The sequence below is a fragment of the Microcaecilia unicolor genome, chromosome 1 (genome assembly GCF_901765095.1).
Source record: "Microcaecilia unicolor chromosome 1, aMicUni1.1, whole genome shotgun sequence".
Classification (NCBI taxonomy): Eukaryota; Metazoa; Chordata; class Amphibia; order Gymnophiona; family Siphonopidae; genus Microcaecilia; species Microcaecilia unicolor.
The window spans coordinates 385,853,126-385,868,347 of NC_044031.1; the positions used below are offsets into that span (position 1 = coordinate 385,853,126).

At 47.2% G+C, this 15,222-nt stretch overlaps 1 protein-coding gene across 2 annotated transcripts in view; it reads right to left on the reverse strand.

Moving 5' to 3' along the window:
- Positions 1–14,984, reverse strand: part of LOC115474896 (casein kinase I) — a 93,306-nt gene extending 78,322 nt beyond the window's left edge. For both annotated transcript variants that reach the window (XM_030210592.1, XM_030210598.1), the window contains exon 1: positions 14,900–14,984. In XM_030210592.1, coding sequence (XP_030066452.1) covers positions 14,900–14,975 — 76 coding nt within the window. In that variant the 5' untranslated portion in view covers positions 14,976–14,984. The remainder of the gene's footprint in view (positions 1–14,899) is intronic.
- Between the last annotated feature and the right edge of the window lie 238 nt (positions 14,985–15,222).

Below are 15,222 nucleotides of genomic sequence, written 5' to 3' on the forward strand. Positions count from 1 at the left end.
TTAGGTGGAGAAGGATAGTCCAGGAGCTCAAACATTTCAGCCCTGGGCTCGTCCTCCACAACCACCGGGAAGGGGATGGCCGTAGACATCTCCCGGACAAAGGAAGCAAAAGACAGACTCTCGGGAGGAGAAAGCTGTCTCTCAGGAGAGGGAGTGGGATCAGAAGGAAGACCCTCAGACTCCTCGTCAGAGAAATATCTGGGGTCCTCCTCTTCCTCCCACGAGGCCTCACCCTCGGTGTCAGACACAAGTTCACGAACCTGCGTCTGCAACCTCGCCCTACTCGACTCTGTGGAACCCCGTCCACGGTGGGGGCGTCGAGAGGTAGACTCCCTCGCCCGCATCGGCGAAGCTCCCTCCGCCGACGTAGTCGGGGAGCCTTCCTGGGAGGTGGCCGCTGTCGGCACCGCACGCGGTACCGACGTCGGGGACCTCAACCCGGGCGATGGGCCAGCCGGCGCCACGCTCAACGGTACCGGAGGCGCAAGCACCGCCGGTACCGGAGGGGTAGGGCGCAACAGCTCTCCCAGAATCTCTGGGAGAACGGCCCGGAGGCTCTCGTTTAGAGCGGCTGCAGAGAAAGGCTGAGAGGTCGATGCAGGCGTCGACGTCAGAACCTGTTCCGGGCGAGGAGGCTGTTCCGGGCTGTCCAGAGTGGAGCGCATCGACACCTCCTGAACAGAGGGTGAGCGGTCCTCTCGGTGCCGATGCCTGCTGGGTGCCGAATCCCTCGGCGACCCAGAGCTCTCGGTGCCGACATGGGGAGGAGACCGGTGTCGATGCTTCTTCGACTTCTTCCGAAGCATGTCACCGGAGCTCCCCGGCACCGACGAGGAGGACGTAGAATCCATCCGTCGCTTCCTCGGGGCCGAGACCGAAGAAGGTCGATCCCGGGGGGGCTGTACCGCAGGAGCCCTCAGGGTAGGAGGAGACCCACCCGAAGGCTCACCGCCACCAGCAGGGGAATGGACAGCCCTCACCTGCACTCCTGACGATGCACCTCCGTCCGACGACATCAGCAGACGAAGTCTCGGTACCACCGACGTCGATGCAGTCGCCCGATGCCTCGGCGCCGATGCAGAGGTTCGATGCCTCGATGCAGTCGATGAAGCGGCAGCCAAGGAAGATGGTCCGGACGCTGACGACGTCGATGCACTCGATGCCTCCGGTGCCGATGCCGACGAAGAGCCCGAGAACAAAACGTTCCACTGGGCTAATCTCGCTACCTGAGTCCGCCTTTGTAACAGGGAACACAGACTGCAGTTCTGAGGGCGGTGCTGGGCCCCTAGACACTGAAGACACGCAGAGTGCCTATCAGTGAGCGAGATTACCCGGGCGCACTGGGTGCACTTCTTGAAGCCGCTGGAAGGCTTCGATGTCATGGGCGGAAAAATCACGCCGGAGAAATCAAAAGCCGAAATGGCGAAAATTGAAGCACCAAAATTTAGAGGGAGAAAAATCTCGACCGAGGCCAAAAGAGGCCTACCCCGACAACGAAAGAAAACTTACGGGGCAAAAACTGAGAAATACGGGAAGGGCAGAAAACCCGAAAGGGTCTTCCGGAACACTACCGGAGCGCTTCCCGAACTTTTTCAAGGAAAACAGCAAAAAAACACGTCGAAAAGGACGCGCGAGGTTGACTCTCTGGGGCATGAACGGCGTAACACGACCGTACCGAGCGCGGACGAAAGAAGACTGGCCGGCTCGAGCCGGTTTCGGGCGGGAAGACGGCCGCGCATGCGCGGTGCGCATGGGCGCGCAAGGACTAGCAAAGGCCTTTGCTAGTAAACTTTCCGATGGAGGGGGCTGCCGAGGACGTCAACCCATCAGTGAGAACAAGCAGCCTGCTTGTCCTCGGAGAAATATTCTTAGTGCACTGTAGGAGGGTGCCCCAAACCAAAAATCAACTCACAAGGCACAGGCATGTCCATCAGAAGACTTTCAGACAGTCAGTACTTGCCACGATGCAGCTTAAGGTTCTCGCTGCCACAGAACAGCCGCAAGAGTCTATTGGGCCTCTTACCTTGCCCTTGGGAAGCTGAAGGAGACTCGAAGCTGCGGGAGACCCAAGGACTCCCATAAGAGTCTGGAGGACGAAAGGTCTGCAAACCAACCCAGGCCTCCTTCTCAGAAGCCCTTGTTCCTTAAAAAATACCAAATTTGAAGAAACTGGGAGCGATCCACCCCAGTTCCCCAGTCACATCTTCTGAAAGGCCTGCACTTAAAACTGCCAAAGTCGCAGGTGAATCGGGCCCCAAGGGAGCACTGGTGCTTCAGCCTTGCCATGTGGCGGGCAAGAAAGATGGCACCTTCAGGCGCGCGTGCCAAAGAAAACAGATGCCCTGCACCCACCAAAGTGAGCCACAAAGGTGCAATGGGTGGGGCTCCAGCAGGGAAACAGCAGCAGCCCAGTGGCTCCCACACAGGGAGCTGCATTTGCTCTCCCCCACCAGCACAGGTAGGGTAAAGACTATTTACCCCCTTGGAAATTGCTGTCACATGCCAAGTCGGTCCTCATACCCCTCAGCCAGTATTGCAAACCGGCATAAACTCACCACGCTAGACAAAACAGACTGAGGAGTTGGTTTGTTTGTTTGTTTTTTTTAATAAGGGCTGGAGAGGATGCCAGAACAAAATAAATCTCAGACTTTTTTTTTTTTTTTTTTAAGTCAGGAGAGTGAGAACCACAAACCCTGGTCAGGCCAAGGAGGGCGTGATGGAGGAAGGGACCTGGCACCACCAGGTGTGCACTTAAGTCCAAAGACCAGGACACCCCAACCCAGAAGCTTGACTAGACCCTGGGGACCAGGCCAGGAGCCCATCAATCTAGAGCTGAACAGTTAGGAGCCCATCAATCTAGATCTGCACAGTTATGACCATCCACCTGCAAGATAGAGAGCTGCACATGACCACATATAGTAAACCTCAAGTTCTCTCCATCTCCACCTGCTGGTAGAGGGACATAACCCACAAGTGTCTGGATTGATCTGTGGGATGCTATGGAATTTGTAAGGCTTCAATCCACAAACAAATGTCATTTGCAAACAGGTGTCTGGAAACCCCAAATATGTTCCGTAATATGGACCAAAGGACTCGAAGATTAAACAATAAGGGTAATAAGACTTATGAGCCCGCTTTTATTAAAGGTTGCAAATTTTTTGCACTTACTTGCACCTCAGCAGTAAAACTGCCTGTCGTTCCCCAAGCTTAATCTAATCTAGAAATCATCAGTATTAAAATATGGAATTAATACCTTGCATAATTGTTTTAAACAAATATTAAACAAAACTGGGGATAAAATTGACCCTTGTGTAATCTCAGGTTTGTGCCAGCTGCCCATCACGTTTCCCCCTCCCCGGTCTCTCACAGTGCTGACCAAGGCCTACTTTTACAAGCTGTGTGCCCCACCTCTTCACTCTGAAAACTTCTTTTTGAAAGGGATGTGATGTGCAATGCTGAATCCAGGCCTAGGACAGTGGTAAGTCAGATGTGGTGGCCCCCAAATGTCTGCACACTCCTGCCATTTTTTTTACCTGACTTAGTGTTTCCCAAGTCCAGTCCTGGAGTACCCGTTGCCAGTCCGGTATGTGATTATCAACAATGAATATGCATGAACTTGATTTGCATACACTGCCTCCATTATATGCAAATCTCTTTCATGCATATTAAGTACATAAGGATTACCATACTAGGACAGACCAGGGGCGTAGCTACGGGTGGGCCTGGGTGGGCCCAGGCCCACCCAATCTCAGGCCAGGCCCACCCAATTTGTCCTGCTCTTCCAATCTGGTGCAGCCACACAGGGCCTTGCTCTCTCAGGGGCCCCGCGCTGCCGACTAGAGACCTGGCTCAGCTGCATAGGAATGGGGCAGATCGAGCACCGGATCTGATCCCTTGCCTCCGTGTAAGTCCGGTGTGCCCCCCCCCCCCCCCAAAAAAAAAAAAAAATACCTGCCACGTGGGAGTTCCCGGCTGCCGGCTCATGCTTTCCTTCCCCTCCATTGCTTCCCTGCCTTTGGCTTGACGTCACCGCAACGTCACTGGAATGCCAACATTGATTGGTGGGGTCACTACACAAGGCGGCAGGAAGGCTAGAATAGAGAAACGCCGCCGAGGAGAGCAGGACAGGTCTGACAGTCTCTTTGACGGTCACAGAAGGCAGAAAAAAGTAGTTTTTTCAGAAGAGAGCCGGAACTGAACCGGCAGATTCTTTGCTGTGCTGGCAGCGGGAACAGGCTGTCTGGTCTGTCACCGATCTGGTCCTTCCCTCTGCAGCGTTCCTACTTCCTCCTGCACTTAAACAAAGTTGCATAAAGGCGGGACGCTACAGAAGAAAGGACTGGTTGGGGGGGGGGGGGGGAGGAGAGGCGCTGTGCTGGATCCATAACTGGAGAGGACAGGAAACAGAGGTGCAACGAGGGAACACAGAGCTGCTGGGCTATAAGGGGAAAGGGAAGATACCAGACCATAGGGGTGGAAGGGAGGGTGGACAAGTAAATGCATCATAAGGGAGAAGGGTGGGAATTGGAGACAGGGATTTGATGGACCCCAATTTGGGGTAGATGGGAAGGGAGAGAGGGGAGAGGGAATTGTTGGATCATGGGGTGGAGGTGATAGGGAGAGCTGGGCTATAAGGGTAAAGGGGAAGGAGAGGCAAAAAGGAAATGCAGCTGGACTAGGGGTGGGCAGGGGAGACAGAAGAATCGCTGGACATGGATGGGAGGAGAGGGCAATGGAAAAAGGAGAATTGTTGTACATGGAGGAGAGCAGTGGAGAGAGGAGAATTGTTGGACATGGAGGGGGGGGAAGGGAAGAAATGCTGGACATGGATGGAGGGAAAGAGGAGAAATGCTGGGCATGGATGGAGAGGGAGGAAAGGCAGAGGAAGCAGATGCACATGGATGGAGGGGTAGGGAGAGATAAGAATGGAAGTGGAGTTAAAGGAGCAGATAGAGAGCAGCAGAATTAGAGACTGGGACCAACATGATCAGAAAAATAAAGTCACAAGACAACAAAGGTAGAAAAAATCATTTTATTTTCATTTTAGTGTTTGGAATATGTCCAATTTGAGAATTTACATCTGCTGTCTTATTTTGCAATGTATAGCAATGTTCTGTTTTTCTGGTATTGTGCTGCAAAAATATACCTTTTTTCCCCTAGGCAGTTTAGAGTCCATCCCCATCCATAAAGCCACGAACAATAAATTTTAATGTTGGTGGGTTTCTGAGTGGGAGTGCACTCAGTGCCCAGGTTAAAATTAAAAAAAAAATCTGCATATCTTTTTATGTTGGTGGGTTTTTCGATGGGGATGGTCTCTTCTGTGCCCAAGATAACATAAAAAAGCTTTATATTTAATGTGGGCAGGTTTCTGGGTGGGGGTGGGCTCTGCAGTGTTGTGCTTCAGGTTGGGGGGAGATGCCAGACTATGGAGGGAGGAGTAGGGGTAGAGTGGGGCTGATTACTAGGATGGATGTAGGGAAGGGCTGATGCAGGGTTATGGGGATGGATGGGGTGGTAGGAAAGGATAAGGCTGATGTCAGGCTATAGGGATGGATGAGGGGAGTAGGGAAGGGATGGGTGGGGCTGATGCCGGGCTACAGTGATGGATGGAGTGGGGGATAGTAAGGGAAGGGTAGGACTGATGTCAGGCTACAGGGAGGGATGGGTGGTAGGGAAGGACAGGGCTGATGCTGGGCTACTGAACAATTTCAAATTTTTGGTCCTTTTTTTCTGTAATTGACGAAGATTGGTCTGTGTTCTGCATGTGACCAAAGTGAGAGATTCTTCTGGCATGTGGTTTGTGTGGGGATCTATATCAGTCTGACTTTTCCAATGGGACCCGTATTGCTGTTGTGTATATTCACTGTTGCCTTTTTAAAGGTATTGTTAATGGTATTTGTGTGTTCAGAATTGGTGGTGTTAAGGTTTGCTTCATAGGCTCTTAGTATGTATGTGGTTTATGTTGATACTGGACAGCTGTTGGGCAGACTGTTTATTAGAAATCCTTCATCAAGTGCACTCTAAGGCATTATTTAGGAGTATTCTAAGAAACGCTACTCATACCTATATACATAGTGCCCACCCATATTAGCTCTGTGCCCACCCAAAATGTCAGGTCTGGCTACGCCACTGGGACAGACTGAAGGTCCATGAAGCCCAGCATGCTGTTTCCAACAGTGGCCAATCCAGGTTACAACTACCTGGCAAGATCCCAAAAAAGTACATTGTGGATAAACTGAAAACCTGATTGGCAAGGGGTACTTCAGGACCGACTTGAGAAACACTGCTGTAGAACACAGTAAAAGTGGCAGGAGTTCGCAAACACTTGGGGGCCACAACATCTGACTTACCACTGTACCAGGCCTGTATTTAGCATTGCGCATCGCATCCCTTTCAAAAACAAGTTGTTGGAAGGAGGTGAGACACAAAGGATATACTGTGTACAGCAGTTGACTACACGTACAAGGTACATGTGCTGACAAAACCTCCTGTAGGCATTCCAGGTGGCGACGAGCAGAATTGTGATATATGCACATATTTTTTTTTAAATGTATGCACAGAACATATGCATGTATGCACACTTTTTTTGGAGCTGGTGTAAATTTGTTAGCTGTGGGTGCTATAAAGGGAATGTCTATAAGTTAACAACTAGTTAAACAAGGCCCAGGGAACAGTTTTTCACCAGTGCAACCCATGCTGCAAAATAAGCTTTGCTCGCTGCACAAACCTTATATAAAAGTACTAACAAGGGAGAGAAACCAGAATAGCAAGAATGTGAATTCAATATGGTAAGTGTATTTCTTTGTACTTGTGTAATATAAAATGATTTACCTAACAGCAAAGCTGTATTCATTTATCCATTTCCTTATATGTTAAACAAAAAAAAAAAAAGGAGGAAAGCTCCTCAAAAAAATGATCAACTATGATTGGATCAGCCAATCAAAATGACCTGCATGTCCAGGGGCTTGAAGCTTACTGGTAAAAACCAGGAAGGAGTCACCCAACGTGTTGGAACCCCTGTAAAATCATTACAGAAGAGAAGTTCGGTGAAAGGGGCGGTGGGGAAGGGACCATCAGATAGTTTGTCATTGCACTTAAAAACTGCAAGTAGTTAAAAATATAAATCTATATAATCTAATAAGACACTTAAAAAAAATTTGAGTGAGTGAAGACAGGGAGGCCTACGACACCTGTGGCGCCAAATATACCAAAAGAATATGCCAGCCCAATTTTCCTACTAGTCCACCCAACAAACATTCACATCCTTCATGAAAAAAGAGCCTTAGTCTCTTTTCTGAATCAATACTGCCACCACCATCCCCTTCTTATCCATCTCAAGATGCTGACAGAAAACATTACATCCTGGAAGACAGAGCTGCAATATGGAAGCATAGTTAACTGAAAATGAGGTCACAATAATAAGTCACATAATTAAATTTAGAAAATGCCCAATATATGACCGAGACACTCCACTCCTCCCCAGCTGACACAACCAGCAAATTAATCCCAGGTTTCCCCCCTCCCCTCCTTCCAGAGATGATATTTTTAAAGACCAGCCTGAAGGTTCCAGTGGCACATGTTGCAACTTATCTTTCACTGATATATTTACCAGCAGGATCCATGAACACTAAACCTTTTATTGTTGTCCTAAACGAAATGCAACCTAAAAGTTGTAGAAACAGGAGGACTACAAATCCCAGTTTGCTTTTGGACATGGGACAGGTGGAACGGAATCCTAAAACATAATCACAGGGCCTTCAAAGACTATTCCAGAATTAATGGGTTCTACATTACACAGTGCATTCTGATGGCTCCACATAAAATGCCATCCACCATGAGGCGTGCCCCAGCGAGGCTCTGACGCAACACAAGTCTAAAAATTAGAACAAAAAAAGTTGTGTACATGCCCTAAGCTCTACATTCTGCAGGGATATTTTACAGGGGGTGACCACACAGCTCAATGAGCCCATTTCTCTTCACTGTTAGATTTTTCAAGTGCTAGCTTGACTTGAATGTCATTGTCACCCCCCCCCCCCCCCCCCCGTCAATTTTGCCGCTCTTCTCCTCCTAGAGTCTTTAAACCTCTGTTTAACAAAAACCTCCAAAAAGATTTGACAGCAGCAGGACTTGCACTTCACTGGCTCTGACAGAAGCCTGACCACTACAGAGCAGATGGGAACAGCTGAGAAAGACAGGAAAAGAAAGACCAAGAGACAAAGGACTCCACCTCTATGCTTTTGGTTTCATATATGAGGGTTCTAAAAAAAAAAAAAAAAATTTTTTTCAAACTGTTTAGATAAAAAGGTTTTTGACGCTAAGGTGGAATTTGAGGTTTGCCTTTATAAAATGCGACTCTCTGGGAAAACACAACTAGGCCTTAGTCATGTCTTCCCAAAGACCGTCACAAATAGGCTCAATACAGGGTAATTTTATAAAGATTATTCCACGTGTAAAGGATGGTTTTACACATGCAGAAAAGGACATTTATAAAATTGCAGTGTGGCATATGCATGTAGTTGTTTCTGGGGCTGTAGCTGCAATGTATACAAGTATTTTATAACAACATATTCAAGTACTTATGCACATTTAGCTCTTTTTCAGAGCAGGTATAAATGTGTGTAAGACATCTGTGCACTAGTGGGGCTGAAGTTGGGAGCTTATGTTGCCTTTACACAATAGACGCTTTTTTAGACTGTTATAAGATCAGGCCCCATATATGCATCTATTTGTTATAGAAATACCCTCTCTCTCATAAGTTTCTCTACCATTTGCTTAATGAAGGTAGAAACAGGTCTTTTCTCCTTTCCCTGCAAGTCCATGTGTGGTGCTCACAAGCCACACGGTCACGGTCACACAGAGCTTTTTCCTCAGCATTCAACGAGTTTTCCCCCTATGATCAGATACATCTATGAGAAAATTAAAAAGCATCCAAAAGTTTGTCAATGCTGTTCTAAAAGCACAGACTGAGTGTAGTACCACAATCCAGAATACTGTAGGAGGCTTGCTGTGCAAAAACAGACAAAATACAATCTTCACAGCTTCTTTCACAATGTTTCTGGTCTTTTTGTTGCTCACCTTGTATTATGCATTCCATTTGACCTTCAACATCCTTCTGCTCTTTCTGCAATTTGACAATTAACTTATAAAACGCCAAAATGCCCTCTTCCAACCAGCACTTCCAATCTGTTATGCCATAATTCCACTGTTCTGTGTTCTTGGTATGCTCAGGTCAACATGTGCATTGACTAACCACGGAGAAGGTGTAAACAACACCACTATCACACTCTGTGTGAGAGTGGTGGATGCTTGGAATGCCCTCCCATGGGAGGTGGTGGAGATGAAAACGGTAACGGAATTCAAACATGCGTGGGATATACATAAAGGAATCCTGTTCGGAAGGAAAGGATCCTCAGGAGCTTAGCGGAGATTGGATGGCAGAGGCGGGGCTGGTGGTTGGGAGGCGGGGTTAGTGCTGGGCAGACTTATACGGTCTGTGCCCTGAAAGAGACAGATACAAATCAAGGGGCTGGTGGTTGGGAGGCGGGGCTAGTGCTAGGCAGACTTATACAGTCTGTGCCCTGAAAAAGACAGGTACAAATCAAGGTAAGGTATACACAAAAAGTAGCACATATGAGTTATCTTGTTGGGCAGACTGGATGGACCGTGCAGGTCTTTTTCTGCCGTCATCTACTATGTTACTATGATTTGCCGGTCGATAAGAGTCCTGCAAACCCTTCCATGAACAATGTTCATCAAACCACTGGGTGAGGTCAGTTGCTTCATCAGGAAGGGCTCCCATCAATTCAAGCAATGCCAGTTGACTCATTAGGAGGAAGAAAAGCTAGTGCTGCGATTTGGCAAACCTTTATACTGAAGTCCTCATCTATTGTGTATTGATTTGAGAGTCCTAGGCCCTCTATTTTCCTATATATACTCTGTCCAAAATGGAAAAAACAAGCATTAAGAATGGAGTTGGGAATTTCTGCAGAGACTTGTATGGCTGCCTGTTCGAAGTCAGAAATAACAATGGGAGGTTTCCGGGAGATATTGTTGTCAGCTGCAAAGTCCACTAAGTCCTGAAATAATGTTTAGTAGTAAGCAGTTTCTCCCATCATATTTCCGACAAGCTTACGTTGCAGGCACAGAAGATAACCTTGGGCAACTAACTTGTATTTTTCCTTTTCTGAATCTACCAAGTCACAGAACTCTATTCCTTAATATATCTAGTGTAACAGTTGTGATTTAACTGAAATAAACATCATTTGTTTGTACTAACTGAATATCAATTGCAGTTCTGGATTTTATACTTGAAGCATAAACTTTTTAACAGTTTCTACCATTTATAGAATTGTTAACATACAATTTCAGTTCACAGCTTTTGGTTTTCATCTCATTCACGGACAGGCCTATTTGAAAGCCAGTCATATTTAATAACTGGCTTCCTAAACAAATTTTTTAGTAACTTAATACATTTATTTGTGACTGAAGTCTTTACGCTTCTATATTAAACACATGACTCTGCACCTCTTATCGCATTCAGTTAAATTTTTACCTATTGTATTACAATACCAAGTGGCTTCCAGGGTTAATGCCTTGATTAGATTAAAGCATGTGGTGATGTGGTGTATTCTCATTACAGACTTTAAAAAAAAAAAAGTAATCTGCCACATGACAAGTGTATGACTTCACAACTTTATCTTGCCAACTGTCCATTAGACAAATTGCCTCTTTGGATGAATTGTATCCTTAGACCAATTGTCCATTAGACAAACTGCACCAAACCCCTGAAGAATGATGTCCAAATGCCCTAGAAAACAGCTACTTTGAGGAAGGAGACTATGTGGAACCTGAATTGTGAGAACCAGGTTTCATTTTGCTAGGAGGGTAGAGAAAAGCCAGTGGCATCCCTAGACAAATATTTGGGGTGGTAACAGTGTGGGGGGTGGGGGGGGGTGGGGGGGGTTTAAAATAACATTTCCATACATCATACCCCTCCCTTCTTTTAAAATTAGCAGTATAAAGACACCAGATCTTTCCATGTATAAAGAAACCATCCCCCTCTCCAGCCAGTTTCAGCTGCCCAGTAAAACCAGCATCCTTCAACAAATTCTTCCACATGGGAATCTGGATTCTCTACGGGATTAGCCAATCTCAATATAAACCCTGTACCTCCAGTTCTGTAATACAAACGCTGTATTTCCCAACAATGGAGCTATCCTTCTTAACAGGGCTGGTGCTAGACATGTTGGGGCCCAGGGCAGACACTAGGGAGAGGGCCCCAAAGCTTGCTTGCAGGCTGTCCCTCTTTCAGCTTCAGGCAGGTTCCCCTCCCCCCACCCCTGCCCTGTTTGCCCACTCCTAACACTGGCTCTGCCTCTTAGAACATGCCACACAAAAGTGTTCAAATTGTGATTATCACCTCAGGAACAGCACATGCTCTTTCCACTGCCAGATACCATTTAAAGCAGATGGATTTTTGTTTTGTGGTGACTCTACAGGATGTGGAGACTACTGGTCTTGAACATTTTTATTTTGGGTCTCAAGATCCCTGCTTTCAAATACAGCCAGGCACTTGGCTCTCAGGCTCTGGGTTCGAACCACAGCACTGCAGGCAAGGAAGAAATGGAAACTGGAACATTCTGGTGCGCATATGTAAGGCTTGTCTCCGATTCACTGGCACTATGTGCTGAGGTCACCACATGCATTCATCAATAGGTCAGGTGACCTCTGATGCTCATGCCTGTGTCAGACCCGAGACCCATGCATGAGCCCAGAAGCAGAGAGGGTTAATGGAAGATTGTGCTGTTAAACCAAAGAGAAGCAGGAAGTGGCGCTCAAAGAACTTGGTACTTGGAAGGTAAGCAGATGGTGCAGGTGCAGCTTACACTTCCATAGGAAACCTGCAGCCCCAGAGGGGATGCCCACAGATTCTTTACCTCTCATTCTCCCTCTAGTCCTTAGTCTCCTTTTTCACCTACCTACTGGATTTTCCCCTCATCCCTTCTCCAGCAATACCATTACCCCCCACCCCCCGTCTTCTATCCACCCCATTTCCACTGAGCCCTCATCTACCTTCACAAGTTCCAGCTCCATTCCTTTAACCCCATTTCCACCTTCACTTAGCAACTTCAGAGACCTATCTCCTTCATCCCTATCCCTCCAAATTCCCACCCATAATTTCCTGCTCTGCCCACAACATTCTCCCACTCAATCAAGAAGTCCCAGTTCTCCCAACCCCTCCCCCATATTGTCCTAGTCAGCTCCTGCTCCCCTTCCTAACCCTCCCCATGGTTCAGCATCTCTCTCCTCCCCACCTCACGTTTTTCACTGTAGAGGTCACCAGAAATGGTAGCAAGTCATACACTGAAACGGCTTGCCCTGGCACCTTGCCTCTGCTACATGCAGCCTGCAGAGAAACAGGAAGTTGCATCAGCAAAAAGGCACCAAGATAGGCCACAAGTAGCATATATGACTTGCTACCACTGCCAACAACTTCTAGAGAACGAGAGCGAGATATGCCAGATTGTGTACGGGTGCTGTTTCTGGATAGGACAGCAAAGCAACCCTTAAGGTGGCAACGCCTACAGTGGTGGAAATAAGTATTTGATCCCTTGCTGATTTTGTAAGTTTGCCCACTGACAAAGACATGAGCAGCCCATAATTGAAGGGTAGGTTATTGGTAACAGTGAGAGATAGCACATCACAAATTAAATCCGGAAAATCACATTGTGGAAAGTATATGAATTTATTTGCATTCTGCAGAGGGAAATAAGTATTTGATCCCCCACCAACCAGTAAGAGATCTGGCCCCTACAGACCAGGTAGATGCTCCAAATCAACTCGTTACCTGCATGACAGACAGCTGTCGGCAATGGTCACCTGTATGAAAGACACCTGTCCACAGACTCAGTGAATCAGTCAGACTCTAACCTCTACAAAATGGCCAAGAGCAAGGAGCTGTCTAAGGATGTCAGGGACAAGATCATACACCTGCACAAGGCTGGAATGGGCTACAAAACCATCAGTAAGACGCTGGGCGAGAAGGAGACAACTGTTGGTGCCATAGTAAGAAAATGGAAGAAGTACAAAATGACTGTCAATCGACAAAGATCTGGGGCTCCACGCAAAATCTCACCTCGTGGGGTATCCTTGATCATGAGGAAGGTTAGAAATCAGCCTACAACTACAAGGGGGGAACTTGTCAATGATCTCAAGGCAGCTGGGACCACTGTCACCACGAAAACCATTGGTAACACATTACGACATAACGGATTGCAATCCTGCAGTGCCCGCAAGGTCCCCCTGCTCCGGAAGGCACATGTGACGGCCCGTCTGAAGTTTGCCAGTGAACACCTGGATGATGCCGAGAGTGATTGGGAGAAGGTGCTGTGGTCAGATGAGACAAAAATTGAGCTCTTTGGCATGAACTCAACTCGCCGTGTTTGGAGGAAGAGAAATGCTGCCTATGACCCAAAGAACACCGTCCCCACTGTCAAGCATGGAGGTGGAAATGTTATGTTTTGGGGGTGTTTCTCTGCTAAGGGCACAGGAATACTTCACCGCATCAATGGGAGAATGGATGGGGCCATGTACTGTACAATTCTGAGTGACAACCTCCTTCCCTCCGCCAGGGCCTTAAAAATGGGTCGTGGCTGGGTCTTCCAGCACGACAATGACCCAAAACATACAGCCAAGGCAACAAAGGAGTGGCTCAGGAAGAAGCACATTAGGGTCATGGAGTGGCCTAGCCAGTCACCAGACCTTAATCCCATTGAAAACTTATGGAGGGAGCTGAAGCTGCGAGTTGCCAAGCGACAGCCCAGAACTCTTAATGATTTAGAGATGATCTGCAAAGAGGAGTGGACCAAAATTCCTCCTGACATGTGTGCAAACCTCATCATCAACTACAGAAGACGTCTGACCGCTGTGCTTGCCAACAAGGGTTTTGCCACCAAGTATTAGGTCTTGTTTGCCAGAGGGATTAAATACTTATTTCCCTCTGCAGAATGCAAATAAATTCATATACTTTCCACAATGTGATTTTCCGGATTTAATTTGTGATGTGCTATCTCTCACTGTTACCAATAACCTACCCTTCAATTATGGGCTGCTCATGTCTTTGTCAGTGGGCAAACTTACAAAATCAGCAAGGGATCAAATACTTATTTCCACCACTGTATGAGCAAAAGCACCTGCAAACCCCTTCACATTCTCCACTCTGTGTGTCTTGAGTCAGCTGAAGGCAGAAACACTAACACAGTGAAACATATACTTACCAACCTTTCAGAACAGTACTTTATATAGTGAAAGACAGAAAAAGGCAGAGCATAATCAGAAGTGTAAACAACCTCCGAAAGAATGACCCAGTACTGCTGAAAAATACCATCCCCTGCGTAAGATATTCAGTGCCATCATTTTAAAGAGAGGGGGGGGGGGGGATTTGGGGATATGAAATGCAGCCAGACTAGAAATTTCTTCCACACAGAAAGGGTGAGAGAGCAGAGGGGTGACTGGATAGGGAGTTTCCTGTACTTTAATTGTGCAGCCACTAGGAAATCCGTGGTTAGGCTGGTGCATAGCCAGAAGGACAAATCTAAGATGCCTCAAATAGGCCTGTTGACTGAGCTTATGTCTGAAGTGAACTAAGAATAATCTCAATATGCTGTCCAATACTGGTTTGTCATCTACCTCTTACTAGTCCCTGTGTGGCAAAATGCCAACTGTGACATGTGGAACAGCACAAAGTGGCTTCCAAAGGTTAGAAAAAATAACTGGGGGGGGGGGGGGGGGAGGAAGAGAAGAGGGGTGACAACTATTCCATTTCCAGAGTGCTAGGCTGGAATACAGCAAAAAAAAAAAAAAAAAAGTTCCCAAATCTCCCCAGTTCCAGCACACTTACCAAGGTAGATATCCCCAAAGGACCCACTGCCGATCTTCCTCCCCAGCCGGTATTTGTTTCCCACTCTGAGTTCCATGGTTAAATCTCTCTGCAAAGTGAACAGAAAAGAAATTAAATACATACAAAACCCATCAACATCAGAAAAAACTGGCAGATGATCAGCTCAGAAATCAAGTCCCCATCCCTTCCCCAGCAGCTGCCACACTGCATCCATGTAAATTAACTGATTATATAAACTTGCACAGACAAGTAACCAAGGACTCCCTGTGCAGGAAGTAAAATGTTCAAACACAGGAACACCAGCACTGCTGCCTTTTGTCAGG